The following is a 25,003-nucleotide window of genomic DNA, read 5'->3' on the forward strand; positions in this document are numbered from 1 at the left end:
GCTAAATTACATAATTAAAGATAATCACCATCAGTAAACAGGACGCTGTCTGACTCTGTCACTCGCGGGGACGGAGGCTGTTTTCTGGGGTAAAGTTCGGTGAAGTCTCGGTCCGGAGAGCTGACGGTCGCGGTGATTTATTTTCATCACAAACACTCGGTGAGTTAAAGTTTTTTGCCGGTGACAGACGCTGTTTTTTTTAGCAGAAATGTGACGAAGAGTCGGTAGGACAGACAGGAGGACAGACGCTCCTCCACATACAGCTGTGGTAGCTATTTGTTTTCCTCATATAAGTTGCCAAAGACGGTTACAGTTACTACGTTACTTTTGTTCGGTCTTGTAACGTTGCTTTGTGGGACATTTCTCTGTATTTAGTTGAGTGAAGGACCTGTGCAGTTATCAGACTGCACGACCGACACGCCCCCGCTCCGCGCCTCCGGCTTATCCGTTCACACTGGGACGGCTCACCAATAATGCGGCTCTGATACTACCTCCAGAGGCGGATCAGCGCCGGAGCGAAATTTCCCCCCTCTCCGCATCTAAAACTTTCACACAGAGGCGGGTGCGGAGAATTGGCGCAGAATCCCCGCATGCAAACAGCAGTGTGAAAGAGGCTTGTGTCTGCGCTCGCTGCGGCTGCCTCCTCTCCCCTCCCTCTCCTGTTGCTGCTTCAAACATGACACCGGCTTTGGGTCTGACCGGTTGATGATTGGCTGTTCTGCCTAAAGTCCCGCCTCTCTTGCTGTGTTAGATTTATTGTTCAGCTCGTGCTGATGAGGCGGGAACTTGCTAAGTGTGTCTACATGTGTAATGAGAAATTAATTATCCACATAGACATATATACATAGACGCCTCACCTAGCGGGTTGGTCCGCGGCTGCGATACGTCGCCGGCATCTCAGCCCCATGAACTAATACAGGTCAATTGAGTGAGGTTTATTAAACTCCTTCTACAAAGTGCTATAAGTTAATGCTTCATTTACACATTCACACACGTGCCGATATATTCAGGAAACAGAGAGGAACCAAAAACAACGTCTGAAACATTCTCTGATGATTATAAAAGTACTGATAATCTATTAATAATAACAATCATGACAAAAAATTAACAAAGACTGCGGATCAAGATATTACGGAGCCCCTTAAGGGACATGGGGGAAAAAAAAAATTATTGGTGAAAAAAAAAAAAAGATGTCATTTTTGCGGGATCTCGCAAAACCTTAGCGAGATCTCGCAAAGACAATTCTCATCTTTAGCTGACAGGAACTCAAAATAATGACTATATTTCCAGCTAGAAAACACGCATCTCTCTCCTCCCTCCATTGTTGTTTGTGTTTGTGTCGCTGCGTGGTGTTACACGTGAGTTGTGCTCATGCTGAAAACGTGACTTGTGGCACACGTGACATCACTCCCCGAGTCAGGAAGAAAGCAGAACTATATATTTTTACTAAGGAAAATGACAAAAATAATGATAAGTAACTTTAATCTGATTACTGGTTTGTAAATGTTGACGCGTTAGATTATACTCGTTAATGAAAAAAGTGGTCAGATACCGGCATCACTGCGCAGATAGTCTTTTTTAACGGGTCCGGGGAAATTTCGAAAATTTTAAAAATTGGGTTGTTTAAAGATGCAATTTCAACATAGTTTGAGAAGGAAAGGAAGGCCAATCGTTATTGGCTTCATTGACTATCTGCATCAGGCCTGCAGGAGGCTTTGTAGGTATTAAGAGACAAATATCGTCATTTAACATCGTCAATAAACCCACAAACGTGATAAAAATCTGCAGCATTTAATGTTATAAACCCACAAATGTAATAATACAATGAATAATGGTCAGGGTCGTTGTTGTTTGTTTGTTTGCCTACTAATACTAATACTAATACTACTGACCGTGGGCGCAAAATCCAGCTGCTGACTCTCCGCTGTCACACAGCGGATCCCCTGTGACCAAAGTGTCAGCTGGACTTCAGAAGGGCCAGAATTCAAAACTACTAGAACGGCCGTAAGCGGTCATTTGGACCGCTAGATTTAAACTCTATAATCTGTCATGTAAATACCCAACTGAGTGATGAATGCATTCATGTGTCATGATATTTAAAAAAACAAAAAAACAAAAACGAAATAACCCCAAAATGAACATGTTCAGAAGTTTAATTATACATTTATCAATATTCACATCATCGCACATACTAAACTGTAATCATTGCATATTTACACAAGATTTTGATAGAGAAAACTCATAGAAAATTAACAACTAAAAGTAACTTACTTGACTATGAAACATTTTATTTTAACACTTAATATATAATAAAACATTAATAGTAAAATAATTATCGAAAAAGCTGGAAACGAGCTGATCTAAAACAAACAAAGAGCCGTTGTGATCACTGGTCACATCTCCGCACATTACCTCCGCTCTCGTACAGTTACCACACACGGGCTTGTGGCATTTCAAGTGTCCGGTGTTTGGTTCCGTTTGCAGCGGACCGGCACTGCCTCCGTGTCCGTGTCAGCGAAGATGACCAGTAGCGGTCTTCTATAACATCCTCGACCTGGCTGGGATCAATGCCCGCATCTTGTTCAAGGAGTGCTCAAAGTGATCGAAACGGCTCTTTTTTTTGTTTGTTTGTTGTAGATCAGCTCGTTTCCAGCTTTTTCGATTATCATTATTTCTTTTATTATATATTAAGTGTTAAAATAAAATGCTTCATAATCAAATAAGTTACTTTTAATTGTTTTTTCTTGTTCTGGGTTTTCTCTATTAAAACCTTGTGCAATAATTACAGTTTACTATGATATCGATAATTAAACTTGTTAAAATGTACACTTTGGTGTTATTTCGTTTTTAAAAAAAAATGTCATGACACAATGAATGCATTCATCACTCAGTTGGGTATTTATATGAGACATTATAGGGTTTAAATCCAGAGGTCCAAATGACCGCTTACGGCCGTTCCCTGCGCACTCGCCCGGCTGCCGGCTGCGCATAGAGATCGATGTTGTCCGTCGAGCTCGGAGGACGGATTATTTTAGTACAAAATTGGGTTTTGGTCCTTGTAGCTCATAGTCTATGCTATTATGGTGGGACAGAGGCATCATTTGTGTTTGAAAAACGTTTCACTTCAGATTTATTGATCCCGGAAGTTCGAATCTGTGAATATCTTTCGAACTTTACCGAACGACCAGCAAAGTGTTGCAGCTTTTGCGAGATCTCGCAAAACGTTTGCGAGATCCCGCAAAAATGACATCTTTTTTTTTTTTTTTTCACCCATCATTTTTTTTTTCCCCCATATCCCTTAAGGGGCTCCGTAAGATATGAAGCTGCAACTGGCATTGAGCTGCTTTCTTTTCTGTTAGCAGTTAAGTGATATACTCCATGACAGAACATTATAAATTATGATAACTAGTGCAGTGCCCGTAAGAAAAATGTATTCCTATAAAAAAGTGGGAGGTTAAGTAGCTTTTTCATGGATGGCCAAATGAGGCTGTGTTTGAAGGTGGGACGTCAGGGATATTTAGGTTTGTTGTGAAATCCAATATTCCAGGGTATAATTGGCCGTTTTTGACTATTTTTGATTTTGCCATTATATTTCACCTTAAAAACTATTTACTTGGTGTCATTATTTTCAGCACAACCTCACATGTGTGACTGTACAGTTATTTCTTTATTTTGACATACTGTATTAACACAATGGACCTAAAATCACAAAAAAACATAAAATCCGAGTAGAAAAAGTTAGATTTTTTTACTTTAAACCACAAATATGTTTAACAAACCATTTTTTATTACTTATAATGCAAATATAAATTGTTGTTTGCTAAATATGTGCATACATTTTAAAAAATTACAAAGTTATATGTAACTATTTACATTTAAATGCAGGCAATGCTCATTCAGCCGTCTCCTCATTGTTTTGACTCATTAAACAAAAAACCGACTCCACTACACACTAAATACACCACACCAAACACTACATAACACACTAACTAAACACTCCAAACACGCTAAATGTCACAAATCTCTCAACCCTCAATATCGCTGTCTATACACCGACCGTCCTTGCCTGTCATTCATCTGCCTACGTCCCTCCCACAACTTCCTGTTCCTCAACAACCAAACTTGCTGCTTGGACAGTTTCGTGACAAAAGCCCGTTTTTACCGTTTCTTCCTGCACCAGACACAAAGCAAACGTGATGGACATTATTTACCCTAAGTCCGGTTTTGGACGTACCGGTGCGTGTGTGGGCTAGCGGCTAGCAGCTAGCTACACACAAACATCCACAGATTCCGATTCCACTTTGTTGTCCGCGTGTCTCCGGATCTCCTCAGACCCGGACAGACTCGGTCCGGACTCTTTTAGTCTCATTAATACACAACAGTCAGTTTAGATGCACAGAACAGAACCGGACCGAACCGCCGGCAAAATCCCGGTCCAGCTCGCGCCACTGCAGGTATAAATCTGCTTGTTTCTTAAGGTGGGGGGGTCGCTGTGGGCTCTGGTGGACAATGCTCGCGAAATGTAAAGCATTTATGAAATAATTTATTAACGGTATCATTGCAGTCCAAACAAATGCGACATTGCACACCTTTGAACCACGCAGCAGCCATGTTGAAACTCTCAGGTCAGTCTGATCCTGATCCGCAGAGATATTTGAGGCATACACACACACACACACACACACACACACACACACACACACACACACACACACACACACAGACAGACAGACACAGACACAGACAGACAGACAGAGATTCCTTGCTTTTATAGAGATGTTTACAATGACTGCAGTTGCAGTAGGCTTCTATTATAAAAATGCACCATATATATAGTTTATCATGATTATTATGATCATGATTATGATTATTATTAGGGGGCCAAGCCCGAGGGGCCAAGGGAACGTGTATGCAAGCATACGCCATGACACTGGAAAGGGATGAGCCCAATTTGGCGAATTTTGGCCACCAGGGGGCGCAAAAACTATGGGAAGTTTATATCTCTTGAAACATGTAAACTGTTTGATATCTCGGTCAAACTACATGCTATTAACACCAAATTTCAGTTCCTTGGTTGCCATGACACTGGGAAAGGATGAGCCGAATTTGGCGAATTTTGGCCACTAGGGGGCGCTAAAAAGATGGGAACTTTATATCTCTTGAACGGCTACACTGATTATTACGAAATTTGATCGGTATGATGTAGGGCCAATCCTGAGGCCATATCTTGAAGGTGGTCATTACTGGTCAATGTGGGCATGGCTTAGTACAACAAATCCAAATCAGCACACATTCAGCCTTTTGCACTTCCAGTGCACTTCCCATTACAGCGAATACCACGGCTCAGACGTTGGCCTGTGGCTTCACTTTTGCCCAGAGCCCGTCATCGTTTGGGCAAACTTCTGTGGGCTCTGCGGTGCGCGGGGTCCGAGTCGCGCAGGGGGCCTTGGCCCCCGTTCATAACTGCTTGCAGTTCTAGTTGTAATGATTTTTATTTTTATTTTTCTCCGGCTAAAAGTGGTGCTGCAGGCTAAACCGTGCAAGGGAGGCCAGTGCAATTTTGAGGGTTGGTCCAGACTCCTGCGAATATCTCAGACACAAAAAACTACATATATCCGCCTGCAGGTGGCGCTATAACCTAGGTAAACACGTTCTTGCCTATAACTCCCAAACCGTATGTCGTACATTCAAAAACCTTGTATCCCCTTCAAAGCTGAATCACTTTGCGATTGGCCACGCCCACTTCCGGTTAGAAAGTTTTTTCGCAAAATCGCAAAAACTGGAAAACCTACTTTTTCGAACTTCTCCTTGGGATTTTGTCCGATCTGTGTGAAACTTGGCACGTACACCCTTCAGCTTGATCTGATCTAAAGTTATCAAAAGAATTTTGCTCGGTCAAAAAATGCGCAAATTATTCACGAACACATTTCTGTAGCTAGCTATAAAAATGTAAACTGTTTGATATCTCAGTCAAACTAAATTCTGTTAACACCAATTTTAAGATCCTTGGTTGCCATAACACTGGGAAGGGATGAGCCCAATTTAGAGAATTTTGGCCACTAGGGGGTGCTAAAAATATGGGAAGTTTATATCTCTTGAACGGCTGCACCAATTTTTACGAAATTTGGTCGGTATGATTTAGGGCCAATCCTGAGGCCATAACTTGAAGGTGGTCATGACTGCTCAATGTGGGCGTGGCTTATTACAAGATAAACAACAAACATTAATTTCAGCCAAACTATTATGCTGAGAGCTTTGAAATTTATATGGTACAGATAGAATAGGACACAGTTCTTCCATACCAAAAATTGCACATGTACTCCAGTAGGTGGTGCTATAATGGATGTAATCGCGTTTTTGCCTGTAACTTCCACATTTTAAATAACACATTCACAAACCTTATATCCATATGTTCCCTGAATAGAGCTGGGTTTTCTGACATAGGACTCGCCCACTTCTGCTGCACATTTTGTTTGCTAAATTGCCACATATGCAAAACCTACTTTTTCGAACTCCTCCTTGGGATTTTGTCCGATCTGCATGAAACTTGGCACGTACACTCTTCAGCTGGACTTGATCTAAGGTTATCAAAAGAATTTTGCTCGGTCAAAAAATGCGCAAATTATTAACAAACAAATTTCTGTAGCTAGCTATAAAAATGTAAACTGTTTGATATCTCCGTCAAACTACATGCGATTAACACCAAATTTGAGTTCCTTGGTTGCCATGACACTGGGAAGAGATGAGCCGAATTTGGCGAATTTTGGCCACTAGGGGGCGCTAAAAAGATGGGAAGTTTTTGTCTCTGGAACGGCTTCACCGATTTTTACGAAATTTGGTCGGTATGATGTAGGGCCAATCCTGAGGCCATATCTTGAAGGTGGTCATGACTGGTCAATGTAGGCGTGCCTTATTACAACAAATCCAAATCGGCACACATTCAGCCTTTTGCACTTCCGGTGCACTTCCCATTACAGCGAATACCACGGCTCAGACGTTGGCCTGTGTCCTCACTTTTGCCCCGAGCCGTCATCCTTTTGGGCCAACTTCCGTGGGCTCTGCGGTGCGTGGGGTCCGAGTTGCGCGGGGGGCTTGGCCCCCGTTCATAACTGCTTGCAGTTCTAGTTATTATTATTACTATTTTTCTGCATAGTCTTGAATTTGAATGGGAGCAGCTGTAACGCCACAATTTCTCATCAGGGATCAATAAAGTGTTTCTGATTCCGATTCATATATTATGCAGTCAGTTGTCCATATTTAAAGTTGAATTAAATGAACCAAGACAGATGTCACATTTACATGTCAGGGTGTGGTTATTATAGACACAGATTCAATATTTAAGTGTCATTTATCATCACAGTAACAGCGTTACATAACCGCCCCCCCAAAAAAAAACCCACCATCACATCCATCCCCCTCACTTTTGAAAAGCTTGTTACACCCCTGGTAGTAAGGTAGACAACGAGCTACAACCGTATTTTCATCAAAACGAGCGCACCTCTGGGCTGGACATTAACACTGGTCTCTATGGTCAGCCGTCTGTGAGCCGAGGGTGCAGGGACCGTCTACAGTGCACCACTGAAAATAGATACTACAAAAGATAATCAATAACTTCACTATTATTCAGTGTAGTGTCACCAAAATCACTCCACACATCAGTGGTCTCCTGCTGGTTATTATACAATTTCTTGTTTGGGAAAAATGTGCTTCGGCATAATTTGGGGGAATTTCTATTGGGAGAAATATTCAATACCTTCACTAATATTCAGTGTAGTGTCACCAAAATTACCTTACCCTAACCCTACTTCAAAAAAATTTTTTCTAATGTAACATGAACTTGATATTGTTATTATAAAATGTTTTAATACATAATCCATGTCTTATTAGAAAGGATGTTATGGTATCAATCTGAAAGGTAAATCATCAAATTTTACTCAGTGGCCTTTGTGCCCTGTCATGTGACCTTGGTGCCAGTGGCGTCCCTATGCTGTTTTATTCGGGGCTAAAGCCCGGATGTTTTTTAATTAGCCCCGAATATTAATTTTCCCAAAAAAAGAAAAAGTTTTGCACAAACGGCTCACTACAGTCACTCAGTTTCTCTGGCCCCTCTGTGTCTGCGCTCGCTGCAGCTGCCTCCTCTCCCCCTCCCTCTCCTGTTGCTGCTTCAAACATGACACCGGCTTTGGGACTGACCGGCTAATGATTGGCTGTTCTGCCTTAAGTCCCGCCTCTCTTGCTGTGTTAGATTTATTGTTCAGCTCGTGCTGATGAGGCGGGAACTACCGTAAAATACCAAATAATAGTCGGGGCGTTTATTTGTTTCAATCACTTAACAGACCAGGCGTTTATTTGGGACAGGTGTTTAATTCCCTCCTCACAAAAATCAGGGATGAAAATGTAACAAACTTCACCAGCTTCTCTGTGAATTCTCTGGCATCCCTCTGGACAATAGTTGTCTTCTGCAAGTGAAGTTGTTGGGGTGTAGGAAACGATTCAGCCAACCAGCACTCGCTGCAAACTCCTCATCTCTGCTGTCACTCACGGTGGCGCACATTTGTTTCTCCATCGCCCTGGTCATTTTGCGGGACACTCTCTCGTGGCGTGCCTGTTTGCTGATAACCCATCCCCGCATGTTTATCTCAGGCTCCTCGCTAGCCTTCTTCCTCCCTCCACCAGGCAGCCTGGCCCTCTTTGGGTCGACAGAGAAACGTCTAGCGTCTGCTTCTCCCGAGTTTTCCTCTGTATATTTTACGACAGAAAGTTTGAATTTCAAGTCGTTCTTTTTATTGTTTTGCTGCATCGGAGCCATGGTGATCATCAGTGTGTTATTGACTGACTGAAAGCAAGCATATGTGAAAAAGGCGAAGAGGAAAAACGTGCAGTGTCAGAGGTCACGTCTTCTTCCTTGACTTTTTAGAAAAATAAATAAATTAGACTTGACATTTATTTGGAACAGGTGTTATGCCGAGAAGTGCCTGCACGCCGGGATCTGCATGCTCGCAGCATGAGGGCCCCTCATGCTGCGAGCATGCAGATCCCGGCGTGCAGGCACTTCTCAGCATAACACCGGCGGTTATTAACCGAAATATACACCTGTACCCGGAGTTTAAAGGTGACCCTGAAGTTAACTGAAACCCGGCTATTATTTGGTAATTTACGGTAGCTAGGTTCATAGTTGGCACTGGCACATATCCACCTGGACATATAGACGCCTCACTGAGCGGGCTGTGTTCAGTATACAGGTCGACACCAAACCACAGGATGTGTTTGATAATGTTTTTATGAGTGTTTACAGCTGCTAATGTATGTAACGCTGTTACTGTGATGATGAATGACAGTTAAATATTGAATCTATCTATAATAACCAGATCCTGACATGTAGCCTAACTGTGATTTTGGATAATCTAAGTACTAATAATAACAATAATGACAAAAAATTAACAAAGACTGCAGATCAAGATAAGAAGCTGCAACTGGCAGTGAGCTGCTTTCTTTTCTTTCAGCAGTGAAGTGATATACTCCATGACAGAACATTATAAAATATGATAATGTATAAAATAACATTTAATGGTAAAAAAGTACAGTTGCAGTAGGCTTCTATTATAAATATGCAGCAAATATATAGTTTCTAATAATAATAATAATAATAATAATAATAATAATAATAATAATAATAATAATAATAATGATGATGATGATTATTGTTATTGTTATGTTTCTGCATATTCTTGACTTTGAATGGAAGCTGCTGTAAAGTATTTATGTTTCTGTTTTATATATTATGCAGTCAGTTGTCCATATTTTAAGTTAGATTAAATGAACCAAGACAGATGTCACATTTACATGTCAGGGTGTGGTTATTAGAGACACAGATTCAATATTTAAGTGTCATTTATCATCACAGTAACAGCGTTACATACCACCCCCCCCCCCCCCCGCCCGCCCCAAAATTGTTTTAAAAAAAACACCACCACCACATCCATCCCCCGCACTTTTGAAAAGCTTGCTACACCCCTGCCTGTAGGCTACGTGGAGAATGTCTCTATGTCTCAAAATTTTTCATTAACTGACCTGCTATGGGCTAAGCCCCGGATGTGTCAGAAACCTAGGAACGCCTCTGCTTGGTGCCCCTAAAAAAAACAAGAAAACTGAAGGCCAAATGGCCCTGCCTCTAAAATGATGAAATTCCAACCCTGGTGTACTCTGATATGAACTTTTGGCTGCCAATTTTTCCAAAACAAAATATCATCATTAAAGAGACAACTCAACATGTCACATTACTGAACCAAATCAGGACTCTTGAACATACTGATTCTGTAATTTGCCATACACAGGATAATGAAACTCAAAATGAAGTTGCTTTTTCTATTTTAGCCATTTTTGGTAATTTAATGTGACATGAGCACTTTGTCACATGAAAATGGCCACAGGAATCGTGCCATTATTAGTAGGGGTGGGAAAAAATTCAGATTCTTCGATGTATCGTGATTCTCTCTAGAATGATTATGTCTCGATGCAGATAAGTTAATAATTGGAATTTTAAAACTGAAATAAGTTCACCCGCTGCAGCCTTCAGTTCGCCTGCTGATTCTCTGCTTTGCATGCATGCGCACTGAACACACATGCGCGAGTTGTTTATGTTTGAGCAGCGACAAAATGGCTGCAATGGCTAGCACCAAGCCTATAAGACTGGCACCGACTTCTTTGAAAGCTACATTATGGCAGCATTTTGAGCTCCATTAAGTTGAGGGGAGAATTGACAAGACCTACACAGTTTGTAAGGTGTGTGGAACTCAACTTGAATATTTCGGCAACACAACTAATTTGAGAAACCATCTTGTGGTATCCACCCAGAATTGGGAGAGAAGCAGCGACCTGCTGCAGATGCCAGCCAGAGAACGATCAAGCAGGCAGTGGCACAGCTTCAACCCAAATCTCAGAGAGCAAAGCGGATTACCAAATCCATTGCAACTTTTATTGCATTGGATGTAAGACCATATTCAGTTGTGGAGAACGTAGGTTTTCGGACGGTGGTGTTCACTCTAGAGCCAAGATACAAAATATCATCTCGGCGTTACTTCACTGACACAGCCATAGACGCTCTACATTAAAACTAAAACAGAAGTTTTGGACACTTTGATGAAAGCGGGTAGGTAAGTAGCCATGTTTTAGTTTGAGAGCTGATACATAGTTACATAATGTGTTGAAATGCAAGCTGCATTGATTATTGCATTGAAAGTTTTTTTATGTTTATATAGGCTACAACAGTGGTTCCCAAAGTGGGGGGCAGGGGTCTAAAGGTCTAAATGATTGAGGCATGCTTCGACACTGCTAGCAAAACATGGACAAGTTTTTGACTGAGCTTCCACCTAAACGTCAAGCAGAGGATGAACCAGAGGATGAACCGTGGGTCTCAAAATACTAGCCTGTGACAGTTTGAAGCCAAACAAGTTAAGGCGCCACTAGACAATACACCCAGAGCACAAAGACAAGTCAGTTGACTTTTTCAGGAAAAAATCATAAACTGCCGTGCTCAACAGTGTAGCTTTACTAAAGCTGCATCCGTGCCCGCAAATGCCCAACTCACTTTGTGTACAGTTGCCTGCTGAGTGGCACAATGTAAAAAGCTGCACACAATAGCTGAAGAATTAATACTTCCCTGTGCTATGGACATGGTTTCAACTAAGCGTGATGACACAGCAGCCAGCAAGCTAAGGGCTATTCCTCTGTCCGACAATACCATCGCCAGGTGCATTTATGATATGTCAAAGGACATAGAGGAGCAGCTTAATGAAAAGTGCGCGACATCCGCTTTGCTCTGCAGATGGATGAAGCAACTGACAGTAACAAAGACTATTCACTGATAACGTACGTCACATTCATTGATGAAGATGATTTGAGGGAGGATTCGCTTTTCTGCAAAAAAAAGTTCTTGGCAGAGCCACTGCAGAAGAACTGTTTAAAATCAGTGACACTTACTTGAAAGAGGCCAATCTGAAATGGGAGGACGTGTGGGCATCTGCACAGACGGGGCTCAGGCTATGGCTGGGAAACGTGGAGGGCTGCAAGCGCTCATCAAGGGCGTCTCCACCAATGTGCAGTGGACGCACGGCATGACACACCGCGAGGCGCTGGCGTCTAAACAGCTGAGTTCTGAGCTAAACGATGTAATGGCTGACGTCATTGCCACAGTCAACTACATCAAAACACGACCTGTCAAATCGTGGATTCTTTCAGCACTATGCGAAGAAATGGGCTTCGACCATACAGCTGTTCTGTTTCACAGCGAGTCCCGATGGCTGTCACATGGAAAGGTGCTGTCCAGGGTCTCTGAACTGCATCTTTTTGGAGGAAGAGGGCAGTGATTTTGCCCACAAGTTTAACATTAGTGACATGCTTCTGAAGCTCAATGAAGTTAGATTACCCAGTAGAAAGATTACCCACTGCTAGGTAAAAGAGCCCTGACCATTGTTCTTCCTTTTGCCACATCCTACCTATGTTAGATAGGTTTTTTTGCAGTGGCCTCAATCAAGACAAAATACATATCAAAGCTGAACATTGAAAATGAACTCAGAGTGGCAGTCTCACAACTGCAACCCAGATTTGAGAAGAATTGCAGCATGAAGCAAGCCCACACCAGTCACTGAAAAGATGTGAGGGTTAAAGGTGTAATTTTTGCACAACAAATCTTTAGGTTTTTGTTTTTTCCTTTAAGGGAGTTGGTCATGTTTTAAAACACATTTTTTGCACAGACAGGCAATTTTTGAAAAATATTGTCAGCAATATTGAATACTGTTACACATTTTAAAAAAAACCTGTTACTCTTAAAATAATCACAATGTTAATGTGGTTTGTTATCTTATTATTTATTTGTTATTCCAAAAGAGGATGTAGCTTATTGCAGATTACTTTTATTTGTTTAAGAAAAGTTGCAGTTTATTTTAATTACAATGTATGAAATAAACTGCAATGGAGTTTGAACAAAAATTTTCTCAGCAACCAAAGGGGGACCCAGCAGAGAAAGTTTGGGAACCACTGGGCTACAATATACTTTTTTTCTCTCATGGATGAGCTCATTGTCTTTAACAGGAGGATTTTGTGTTCATAGAAAGTCATATCTCTTTGTGACAAAGAAAAGCCTTTTCTTTAAAGTCCGTGTAAAGCAGCAATAAATTTGTGTTATGAGTTTGTCACACCACAGAAACATGTGTCATTGACCACTGAGCCAAATTTGAAAGGTTAAAAAAATTGCTAAGTATACAAAATTACATCTCAAAATCATGGAAAAACAAGTACTTCTCTCTGCTGTGAAACGCTGGGGGCATGTCAGTTAGAGGCGCTGGAACCACGCCCACGCACGGGAGGGGAGCTGCCTGTACAAGGACGTAACCTACAGTAACAATGGAAGCTAGCAGCGTCATCGGACGGACCCAGCCTTACCTGTTTGAACCATCAGAGCTAGAAACTGACTCTAAGTCGGTCACTGATAGTGCTCAGCCTCGTTCCTCACAGTCAGGGACGTGCACATGATTATAGAGGGGCAGGGGCTCAAAGTCAGAAAAAGGCAGTATGTGCGCAAGCAAAGCGGGGGCCAATTTTTTTTCAGGCCTTCATAACACAATATGTAGATTAATTCATGTAAAATTAATAAACAAAGTACGTATAGAACGCTAACTACTTAGCTGTGTATCCTGAGTAGCTGTCAGTGATGCAACTGCCATGTCTTTTGTGTCAACAAATTATTGTCAACATGAGTTTATTCACATTATCATAATACTGAGGTTTGGAAGACATGCGATTCAGCTGCAATTCTTAAAAAGCAATAAAACATTGGTTTATTATTAGGCTATTTATTGGAGGGCAAGTGCAAACAAGAAATACAGGCTACTCATCTAAAAATGTGACAAAACCAAGAAATGACTACTGTGACTGTTAGTAGGAACAGCATGTTTACAACAGCAAAGTCATAATAAACTCAACATCTGGAAGAAGTTTAAGATCTGTGGCAAGATAAACAGCCGACACAGACAGCTGTCAGATTATTCTTAAAGGAGAACTTCGGTCGATTTAAACACGCAGCTTCATTGCTCAAGCTACCCTTGACTTGCCAGTGCCGAAAACGCGAACACTTTTGGTCCAAACATTACAGAGCTCCTTGAACGGAGAGTTAGCAGTGACAGCTAACAGCATGGGGTCAGAACTTTACACTGTGTTTTAAGCGTCTTATCATGCTCCACATCTCACACCAAAAGGTATGCAACATCAGCAGACACCTTACAACACAGCACTGTAGTGTGTATGACTCAAAATGAATAAAAAAGTAGTTAAAACAGTGTGTTTGTGCAAGCAGCCACATACCGTTTGTTGACATCCATGTCGTAGACCAAACCAGTAGAGCGTGCGCTTACTCCCTCACTGGCAGCGAAGGAAACTTGAATTTTGCAGACAGAAACATATTCCAGCATTTTCGTTTTTCTGTTCATAACGTTCACGTTCATGTTACAGCCTGCCATGAGCCATTAGCCTTACAATAGCCTGTTATGAGTCTATTCGCTCTGCACCGAGAGCTAGCTTGTCTGCTCATGCTAATGGTTCTTGCAGAGAGGAGAGCAGAGCTGAGAGTCAGTGATGATCGAAGCAGCGCTAGTTACTGAAAATGGTACGAGTTTGTGCAATGCCCAATTGTGGCAATAGAATGAAAAAATATAAGAATATAAGCTTCCACCGTTTGCCTCTCTATGACCCCGAAACATCACCGTTGTGGATGGTCGTCCTCGTCCTTCAAATAGACGTGCAAACTCCGTTTGAATTCTGTGCAGGTGACACACTGTGCGCTACCCTGGGACACAGTAGGCTGTATGATGTCCCACTCCTTACAGCATGGGCTTTCCTCTTCTGTACCCATTTGGACACAACATCCACAAGAGCACCACCAGGTCGCTGATGTCCTTGGCCGTGAAGCCGCCTCTGCCTGTTCCACTCTCTGCGCCTCTCTCTCCGCTCTCTCGGTCTCTAGTGCAAGTAACTCCTCATCTGTATACTCCGTACGAACAAATATGGACTACCGTCGAATTCAAAGGGTTCGTCATCGATGTCTTCCACTTCGACATCAGACAAGCTCTCCATCGTGACTACTTCGGAAACGGCTACGATCATCACGGACTCTCTGCACTGCTCTCTGCAAGAACCATTAGCATAAGCAAACAAGCTAGCTCTCTCTCGGTGCAGAGCGAATAGACTCATAACAGGCTATTGTAAGGCTAATGGCTCATGACAGGCTGTAACATGAACATGTACGTTATGAACAGAAAAACGAAAATGCTGGAATACGTTTCTGTCTTCAAAATTCAAGTTTCCGTCGCTGCCAGTGAGGGAGTAAGCGCACGCTCGACCGGTCGACTGGTTTGGTCTACGACATGGATGTCAACAAACAGTATGTGGCTGCTTGCACAAACACACTGTTTTAACCACTTTTTTATTCATTGTGAGTCATAAACGCTACAGTGCTGTGTTGTAAGGTGTCTGCTGATGTTGCATTCCTTTTGGTGTGAGATGTGGAGCATGTTAAGACGCTTAAAACACAGTGTAAAGTTCTGACCCCATGCTGTTAGCTGTCACTGCTAACTCTCCGTTCAAGGAGCGCTGTAATGGTTGGACCAAATGTGTTCGCGTTTTCGGTACTGGCTAGTCAAGGGTAGCTTGAGCAATGAAGCTGCATGTTTAAAACGACCGAAGTTCTCCTTTAACTCTCATTAACAAGCAGTTAGCTTAACAAGCACAAATGGGCGCTCTTCTGAAATATGACTTATATTTAAGCAGGTTGAGAAAGTGGAAGGTGACTTGTTAGCCCCCACAAGGAAGTTATGTCAATGAATTTATAACTTAAAGGTTCAAGTCGCTCCACTCAGTGTCACGTCTCATCTATGTGCGTTCTCTCTCTCGCTCTCTCTCTGCAGCGGACAGAGAAGTGGCTTTATAGGCTCAACAACACACTCACAACACCATATTACGTACGAAATGCGTACGGTATGCCGACATTTTTTTCACATCCACTTACACAACAGGAATTTATTTATTCATTAATAACACACACAGAAAGAGCACTTTATAATACAAGGCAAAAAGGGCAGGAGCTCAAGCACCCCTTGGGCCTTATGTGTGCATGTGCCTGCTCACAGTCCGTGTTTTACATTACACACAAACATAAAACCCCAGTCTACATATAATTCCTTGTCATAACTGTATTGGTGCACATAAAATGTTACCTGTAGATTATCACTGTGCTGTCAGATGGGCTCTGCTCAGGGAATGAGGCCAAATCATTTCATGATTAAATGCAATAACATTTGCAAACATTACATGGGCATGACAGGATGGACGATGTAAAATCACTTTCAGGATTTGCACCTTCAGCAAAATGCATTTAATTGCCCAAATGTACAATATTTATAACATACATAAGCACACACTCTCTGGCAGGCATGTAATGCCGGTGGTGGGGATTAGAGCACCTGTTGCCGGCGGGTCGGAGACGGTCGCAGGCGGGCACATAATGCCGGTGGCGGAGATGAGAGCACCCGCTGTCGTCAGGACAGAGAGGGTTGCAGGCGGGCACATAATGCTGGTGGCCATGATGGTGGCACCCGCTGTCGGCGGGATGGGAGGATGCAAGCCGGGCCCCACTGAGCAAGCGTCAACGGACTCTCCAGACTTTACCTGGTGTTAGTTGTTGTAACTATCAGGGGTAAAGTGGACACTGCAGAGATGGTTATTGGTGGTGATTTTAAACTCTCCACAGTAGCTCCTCTTGCCAAAATCGATCCACCGTTTCCTTACGTTGTCATCCGTAGGAAACTTAAATAAGCTAACGGCACCGTTACCCTAGATGTACGAGCGACATGGAGGAGACATGACTGTTTAGCTGACTGGTTGACTGGTTAGCTAGCTGCAAACTATTGTGAGAGATGCTATCCAAAAAAGCAAGATGGCGCCGTGCCAGTGGCAGCCTTTTGTAGCAGCTCCCGGCACTTTGTAGTTTTTATTAAGTCTTTATTGTGTTTTTAGCGTATTTTTTTATTTATTATTTGTACTCTGCGCTGTGGATACACACTGTCCACACATCAAGATGTTTCTCCAACGGTTTGGATATCTCTCTCTCTTTGGTTTTTTCGTGCTTTGGTCTCTCCTGGTGACTGGAAGCCGTGCCTGCTCTACAGCCGGCATTGTTTACAGTCGCGACCAGCTGATCGCCTTCAGACCGACAGTACCGAAGGAGCTAAGGAGGAGACGGCGAGGCTGCAGAGCGGGGGTTAAACGGAGAAGGAAGAGGAGCATCCCGGCAGTTATTACAGGAAACGTAAGGTCCCTGGCAAATGCGAACTGGAAGCGCTCGCCAGGGCGCAACAGGAGTAAAGAGAGTCCAGTATCATGTGTTTCACGGAAACGTGGCTACACGAGCAGATATCGGACTGCAACGCCACCATCCCCGGTTTCCACACGGTCCGAGCCGACAGAGACACCACTGCGAGCGGCAAGAAGAAAGGAGGAGGGCTCGCCGTGCTTGTTAACAACAGGTGGTGTCACCCTGGGCACATCTCTGTGAAAGACCGGTTCTGCAGCCCGGACATCGAGCTCATCGCCATCGGACTGCATCCATACTATCTGCCACGGGAGTTTACCAGTGTCATCGCCATAACGATTTACATTCCGCCATCTGGAAACGCCGACGCCGCGTGTGACGTCATCCACGCTGCGAGCACGACACTACAGACGAAACACCCCGGAGCCTTCGACATCATCACAGGTGACTTCAACCATGTCTCTCTCTCATCCACTCTCCCAACGTTTCACCAGTATGTCAAATGCACAACAAGGGACAATAAAACCATAGATCTGCTGTATGCAAGATGCATACAGCTCCACTGTCCTCCCTCCCCTGGGAAGGTCAGACCACAACCTCGTCCTGCTCTCCCCATCATACAAGCCTGTGGTTCAGCAGCTACCAGTGACAGTGAGAACTGTGAGGAAATGGTCTCCTGAGGCCATGTAGTCACTGCAGGGTGCCCTAAAAGCCACTGACAGGGATACACTTTGCAAACCACACGGCGAGGACATTGATGGCATAACTGATTGCGTCTCTGATTACATTGGGTTCTGCATAGACAACACCATCCCCACTAAAGAGGTCCTCTGTTACCCAAACAACAAACCCTGGGTTATCAGCGACCTGAAGGCCCTACTCAACGAGAAAAAGAGGGCCTTCAGGTCAGGGTACCGTGCAGAACTCAAGTGTGTTCAGAGAAAACTAAAACACAGCATCAGGGAGAGTAAGGACAACTACAGGAGAAAACTGGAATCCAAACTGGAAAACAATAACACCAGGGATGTATGGAGGGGGATGAGAGAGATCACCGGCTTCCAGAGGAAAGGTGGAGGAACAGCTGAGGATAACGAACAACGTACGAACGAGTTTAACCTGTTTTTCAACAGGTTCAACTCCAGCTCCCCCAGCAGCCCCCCTGCTGCTCCTCCGAGCAACCACCTCTGGACACTGTGAATGTCTCAGAGGTGGTGAGGGATGAAATTTCGCTCCAGCCCTCATTCGCTTCTATTGGAGGCGCAGTATTGGCAAACTGAACCAGTGTGAATGGATAAGTCGTGTCGATCTGACTACAAATTACAAAAAGCGAGCAAGAGAGTCAGACAGCATCCAGTTTACTGATGGCAATTATTTAATTATGTAATTTTAGAGTGAAAAAAAAAATATTTTTGTCACTTTCCAGGATGTTTGATGGGTTAGGATGTCAATCACAACATATGATTATAAACTGTCTGCGAGTACATGTTTAGATGGACAGAAGGACACCGGGGAAACACCTTGAAAACATACAGACATCATCATCATGACATGTACCGTCACACTTCTTTAGGGGCCGCAGGGCCGGCTTTCTGTGTGAATCACACAGCAGTTCGTCTTTGCGACGGAGATGCATTCCGCTGCGGCGATAATGCAGTGTCTCTGTGTGAAAAGGGCTACAGACAGTCCCATCTGTTCGACTCAGGCCCCTGCGGGGTCTTTGGCTCAAAGAGTCCATGATCCAGTTCCATAGGAGGGTGTGGCATGGACTTCTCAAGTTAGTGTAAAACCTGTTGACTGGTGTTTTCCCAGCAACAACAAAAGTACAGATTATGACTTGTTACTTGTTACTTGATTTTACTTGTTACTTGATCTCCTGATCTGATGTCTTACTTCTATTTTGATGTGTATTACAGTGACAGAATGACAGCTGAGGAGTGTCTACTACATCCATGGATTAAGGTTACTATAGTCTTCTACCATTTAAAGGAGAACTTCGGCCATTTTTAACCCATATCCCTGTTGATCGAGGTTACCGAGTGCTGTCTTTAGGAAAAATAACAAGAACATTTGGCACAATATTTACCGAGTATCAGAATGGCAGCTAAAGCGAACCTATGGGGGCAGACATAACCGAAAGTGAAACTTAAGGATGTCTGCCCCCATAGGTTCGCTTTAGCTGCCGTTTTGATATCTTGTCAATATTGTGCAAAAAAATTCACATTATTTTTCCTACTGACAGCACTCGGTAACCTCGATCAACAGGGATATGAGTTAAAAGCGGCCGAAGTTCTCCTTTAAGGCCCACAAACCTGCTTTATCTGTGTCCTGAATCATGCTGCTGAATGTGTATGAATGAATGAATCCTGTAGCTTATAATGAATATGAACACTGCTGTCTCTCTAGCCCATCACCCGTAAACAGGTGGCCAAAAGGAATCGATCCTCAATCAATATGAAGAACTTTAAGAAGTTCAACGCCAGAAGAAAATGGAAGGCAAGCCTGCATATGTATTTCAAAGCATTTTTTTTTTTTTAATTTTAGGTCATGGGGGAATTTTGTTAGAGAGCTGTATGTGAGACAGGAAATGAGGCAGAGGGGAGGGATGAGGAGCAACTCACAACAAAGGTCAGCGACCAGAGTCAAATGGCTTCAGAATTAGGAATTAGCTTCATCAGGTATAATGTATGGGTTGTTCACACTTTCCCCGGAGTGACAGTATTTACAGTGTGAGTTGCCCAACAAACCACTGTGCAAGCCACTAGTGCGAGGAAAAGTGAAGGCTTAGACAGGTTCTTGCCTGCAAATATAGCCAGCTGTGTTTGTTAGAATGCACAACCCAGCAGGAGTCTGCGGTGGTCAAGTCAATTTTATTTGTACACCCATTATCACAACTCACAAATTTTCCTCAATTACAACAAAGCAAAAACATAAGTTTAATAGACTCATTGAGACTGGGAGCAACCTGGTGGAAGGATAATGGTAATAGGTACAAGTCAGACGTAATCAGGGAATGAGCAACTGATAGTTGAGTTGAAAGGATGAGTTTGGATCTCAAGGCGGAGTGGAGACAGACTGTCTGATATATTATTCCCCCCCCCCCTTTTTTTTTTTAGATGTCCTATAACATGGTGTGGATGTGCAACCGGCTGGTCCGGTTGAAACTGCTGAGGGGCAGCTCAGATCAAGACATGTTACAGGTGAGATCATTTATGTCGCTCAACCTCAATATTCAATATAAAAGCAAAAGCTTTTCATAGTAAGAAATCTACTTGTAAAACAGACAGTTATTTATGTTTAACACTGATTTTTGTATATAAAAAGATATTTATTGGTGTTTTGTCCACCACATGCACTATATAGACACTTTTCATTAAATGCAGTGCAACACAAACACAAACTGCAGTCTCAGTAAGAAGCAGAGTCTTCATCTCTACATCTTAATCCATCTCACTATTTTTAGAGGAGGAGTTTTGAAGGAAGGTTATAGCACCATCCTCCTCTAGTCAACCAGCCATCATTTAAAGTAATGGATATAATGTTTAAATGTCACTTAAATTCATTTAACACTTCTTCACACATTTTCAACTCTTGTGTTTCTATTCATAATTTCAGCTAGAAATTCTATTCCAAATTTAAAAAATGTCCATCTTTCTTTAGTGTATTAAACTTTCAAATCCCATTAAAACTTTTCCAACTATTTAACCTTCCCAATACCGATTCAGATACCTGGACTTGCAGTGTCTGTTTAAAAGAAAAAAAAGACCAGTATTGTACATGTACGCATTGACAGCTGTATGTACTACTAACCCTTTCTCAAAGTGTTATGATTGCTATCATTGTTGTTTAGCCTGGCTCAGATAAAAGCTTGCAGAGAATTCTATACAATATTCTTTTATTAGCTATTTTGACAGTCGGTCGTAACTGTAAATGGACAAATAAGGAAATCTATGAATAAATAACAGTTCCTTGAAAAACTGTTAAACTGCAGCCACTTTTTAAATAGAACAGTTTAAAACGGTAGTGCAACAACAAATTCAATAAATTAGGAATAGATAATTCCCATAAAATTTACTCATAGAACTTGACTCACAACAATTGTGACTCAGCAAACGTCAGAGATCCTAATGTCAGTAGCAAAGTTGATTGCCTGCACATCTTTCAGCCTATATGAAATGTGTTCCCTCACTGTCTCATAACGTTTGGTGAGAGCAGTTTCGTTCTTTATAAAGCTGCTGGCAACACTGGCGGGGTTATCCATAGTAAAATACTGCCAAATAGCTGACATGTTGCTAGCTAGACCCAAATGTTTGCATCAGATTAGAATCCAACTGTAATCCTCTTCTACAGAGACAATGTGAAAGTGATGTAGAAGACGCCGAAAGCAAGCCTGCTTCTCTGCTGCGACGAAGACTCAGCAGCAGTTCATAGAGCTGACCAGAGGGAGGCAAAGGATTCCAGGATGTTCAGCAGAGCAGAGAAGTCCAGGCTAAAGAGGAAGTTCACTGACGGGTCAAATTGATGACTAACACATTATGTTACACACTGTCACTGAAATGTCTGTGAGCTGGTGTCCGATAAATGCAAACTGCCTCATCTGATGAGTATTTCTTTAAGAGGACTTGCAGAAGATTGACTTTCTTCAAAAGTTCATGTCATTTTCACTGTAGACACATGCTTGAAATGATGCTTGTTTTGCTGATGATACAGAAAAACTTTGGGTAGAACTCTGTCTTCTACAGAAAATGTATAATATGTATTATAAATATGTCCCCAAGTCTTCCATTACTTTAACATATAGAAATATGAGATCTATTCTTGTTTAAATGTTGTTGTGTAATGGTTAATACTAGTAAAACATTTTTTTTTCATTAACTATGATGACAAGATCTGGGATTTCTTGTCAGAGAGTTTAAGTTTAAGTCTGAACTTTTTCACAGCGGCCCTGATCCTCTTCTGTATAAATCATAGCAGGAAGTGGGTCAGGAAACTGTAATGGATGTTTACAGGAAACACAGTCCACTCGTGATTTGAACACAAAAGGAATCAAGAGACAGAAATTAAGGACAGGAGCAACTTAACACCTTTTGTGGTTGTAAGTGTCAGATGTGTTTCACCTCCAATCCGCATTACAGTTGGCTGTGATCAGAACTGACCTGTTACACCTATGACCACACCCAACAGTGATGTCACTGTGCCCTGACACAGTTAGAGATGCACTTCCTCATCATTTCAGCAAAGTAAGAAGCTTAGTCAGTGGAGGTCTGTAAAAGAGAAGTAAGTTCATAGTCCTGTTTGAGCATCCAGTCCAAAGTGCTTTTAATGTTTGGTAACAAAAGATCCTTCCTTTAGCTCCATTTAATAGCTTTAGTTTTCAACTACATTGCTCCTCATTAGTTGCTGTACAACTGTCCAGGCTTCTATAAATCTGAAAGAGTCTGGGACTTCTCATCCATGTTGAATTTTAAGATGAGCTTTATACCTTATCTCATTAGTTCAAATCCACTGATGTTCAAGACATCAGCAATCAGCTGTAAGATAAATGTGGGGTTTTGGGGTGCTATAACACAATAACACGGAGTGTTCTTTTATATTTCATACTGCTGAAGGATACAATAATGGACTGTATATAAGCATACATGTGTTGTAGATTACATGGCCAACTACACCTCTTACATTTTGTTATTGTCACTTTACTTGAACAATCCTAACGATGAGAATTTTGAGCATTTTTGAAATATTGCCAAAGCTAAAACTGTGTCTCTGGTCTTGGGCTTGTTTGTTGAAATTACCTGTATTTGTGTGTTTACAGTTTGATTTAATTTTCATACATCAGTTGATTTATTTGATACAGCACATTGTAGTAAGTCTAAGACAGTGCAACTGCAGTGACTGTGATCACTGTAAGAGGCCATTCTTGAGTGTAAATGTATTTAACACTTATATTTACATACATCAAATATTAAAGACCTGAACTGGTTAAAAGTGCTGGTTATAGTAAAGTATGTTTTTTAATTATATCGAAATGGCTTAAGAGAGATTTAGATAGTGGTTAAATAAATGAATTAATTATGTAATTTAGAGCAAAAAGTAACTTTGTCACTTTCCAGTATACATGGTTGGTCAGGAACTCAATCACAAAACTTCATACCTGCATCCATATGATTAAACAGTCAGCAGATACATGTTTCACCCCGAACAAAACATTCACCTCGTGAGATGGCATGTTGAAACCTGTGCTGACGACAAGGATACTAGTAAAGCTAGCTCTAGTAACAACGCATAAGACAAAGACACAGAGATTAAACACTTTTAGCCACAATTTAGCCATAACTCTTTGAGGTCTAAGGTAATCACAGCATCTATAGCCCGCTTTATTCCTAAAGACTTACGACCGGTTTGCTTTTGAACGTGCTGCTATCATTAGCTGTATTCTGACTGCTGGTAGTACTGCACAGTTTTAACTGTCATTGTCTACTGACATTATGTACTGAATTGAACCAAGCTGAACACTGTTTACAGTCTACTGACAGCTGCTGCACAGTGTACACTGTTAAGTTAACCCAACTTTTGAGTTTGTTATTAGTAGTAAACATTTTTCTGATTGTTAATCATAGGTGTGATTTTATACACTGATTATTATTCTGAAGCAGAGGATACAGACAATCAGGGACATCCAGTTCAGAGAGGTCAAATGCAGACAGATCTAGCCCAGAGAGACCCTGCTCATGGATATCCAGACGATGAGATAGTTGTTCCTCAGATCCAGGATGAGACAGTAGGTGTGTTTTTTATATACACTGAGGTATAAGCAGATTAAGCTAAAGATATACATGATAGTCAGACAAATATATAGGACTCCCTGGTCTTTTGTGAAATATATATTTAAAGGTAAGCAATCTATCAAAACCATATTGAATCAACTACTGAACCATTACATAACAAAAATAATCGTCTCTGAATTGTATTGTAGCCCATCTATCTAGATACGTATGGAATCGTCTTATAAGGGAGAGATGCACACCCCTACCAAATGGTTACCTAGTATTAGACTTTTTAAGTACAAAAATAACATAAATAGTTGACTATAAGTCTCAGGAAAATTTCCCTTAAAGGTCCTATATTATACTGTTTTTCATCAATTTCACACAGCTATCAGAGGTCCAACAACACTGTATTTGAAATGCATTGCCCCAAACCCATCCGTGATCCTGAATTTCAGCTGCCCAAAAGTCACTCAAGTGAGATCTACTGAGAGCAGGCTGTTTGTGTGCCTGCACCTTTAAATACTAATGAGCTCTGTCTGTCAACACCTGCCTTGCCTGTCACGCGCCCCTCTCAGGGAGAGGATGCCACTTATGTTGGGGTAGCATGCGCTAATTTTTCACTGTGCTCGCCGAAACAGCATCTCGGCGAGCCATAGCCTCGCCGAGATGCTGTCGTTAAAGCATACTTGTTTGACCCAGAATCTGACCCAGAAGGAGAGGCTCCTGAAGAAATACAGACTCTGTGGCTGCAGCAGGACGATTCAGAATGGCTAGTGTGTCTGAAAATGTTGCTTAGTTTGTTCGTATGTGTTATTACAGTTACTACCATGTAGCTAATGCTAGCTCCTGCTAACGGTAAAGGTAACTTATAATTCTTTGG

The 25,003-nt window shown here is 42.0% G+C and overlaps 1 protein-coding gene across 3 annotated transcripts in view; it reads left to right on the forward strand.

The window, feature by feature from the left end:
• The window catches only part of LOC115578948 (death-associated protein kinase 2), a 69,094-nt gene extending 45,750 nt beyond the window's left edge, over positions 1-23,344 (forward strand). For all 3 annotated transcript variants that reach the window (XM_030412319.1, XM_030412320.1, XM_030412321.1), the window contains exons 9-12: positions 19,273-19,318; positions 19,763-19,852; positions 20,473-20,556; positions 21,707-23,344. In XM_030412319.1, the coding sequence (XP_030268179.1) occupies positions 19,273-19,318; positions 19,763-19,852; positions 20,473-20,556; positions 21,707-21,787 (301 nt within the window). In that variant the 3' untranslated portion in view covers positions 21,788-23,344. The remainder of the gene's footprint in view (positions 1-19,272; positions 19,319-19,762; positions 19,853-20,472; positions 20,557-21,706) is intronic.
• Positions 23,345-25,003: the final 1,659 nt, after the last annotated feature.

The sequence above is a fragment of the Sparus aurata genome, chromosome 3, assembly GCF_900880675.1.
Source record: "Sparus aurata chromosome 3, fSpaAur1.1, whole genome shotgun sequence".
Classification (NCBI taxonomy): domain Eukaryota; kingdom Metazoa; phylum Chordata; class Actinopteri; order Spariformes; family Sparidae; genus Sparus; species Sparus aurata.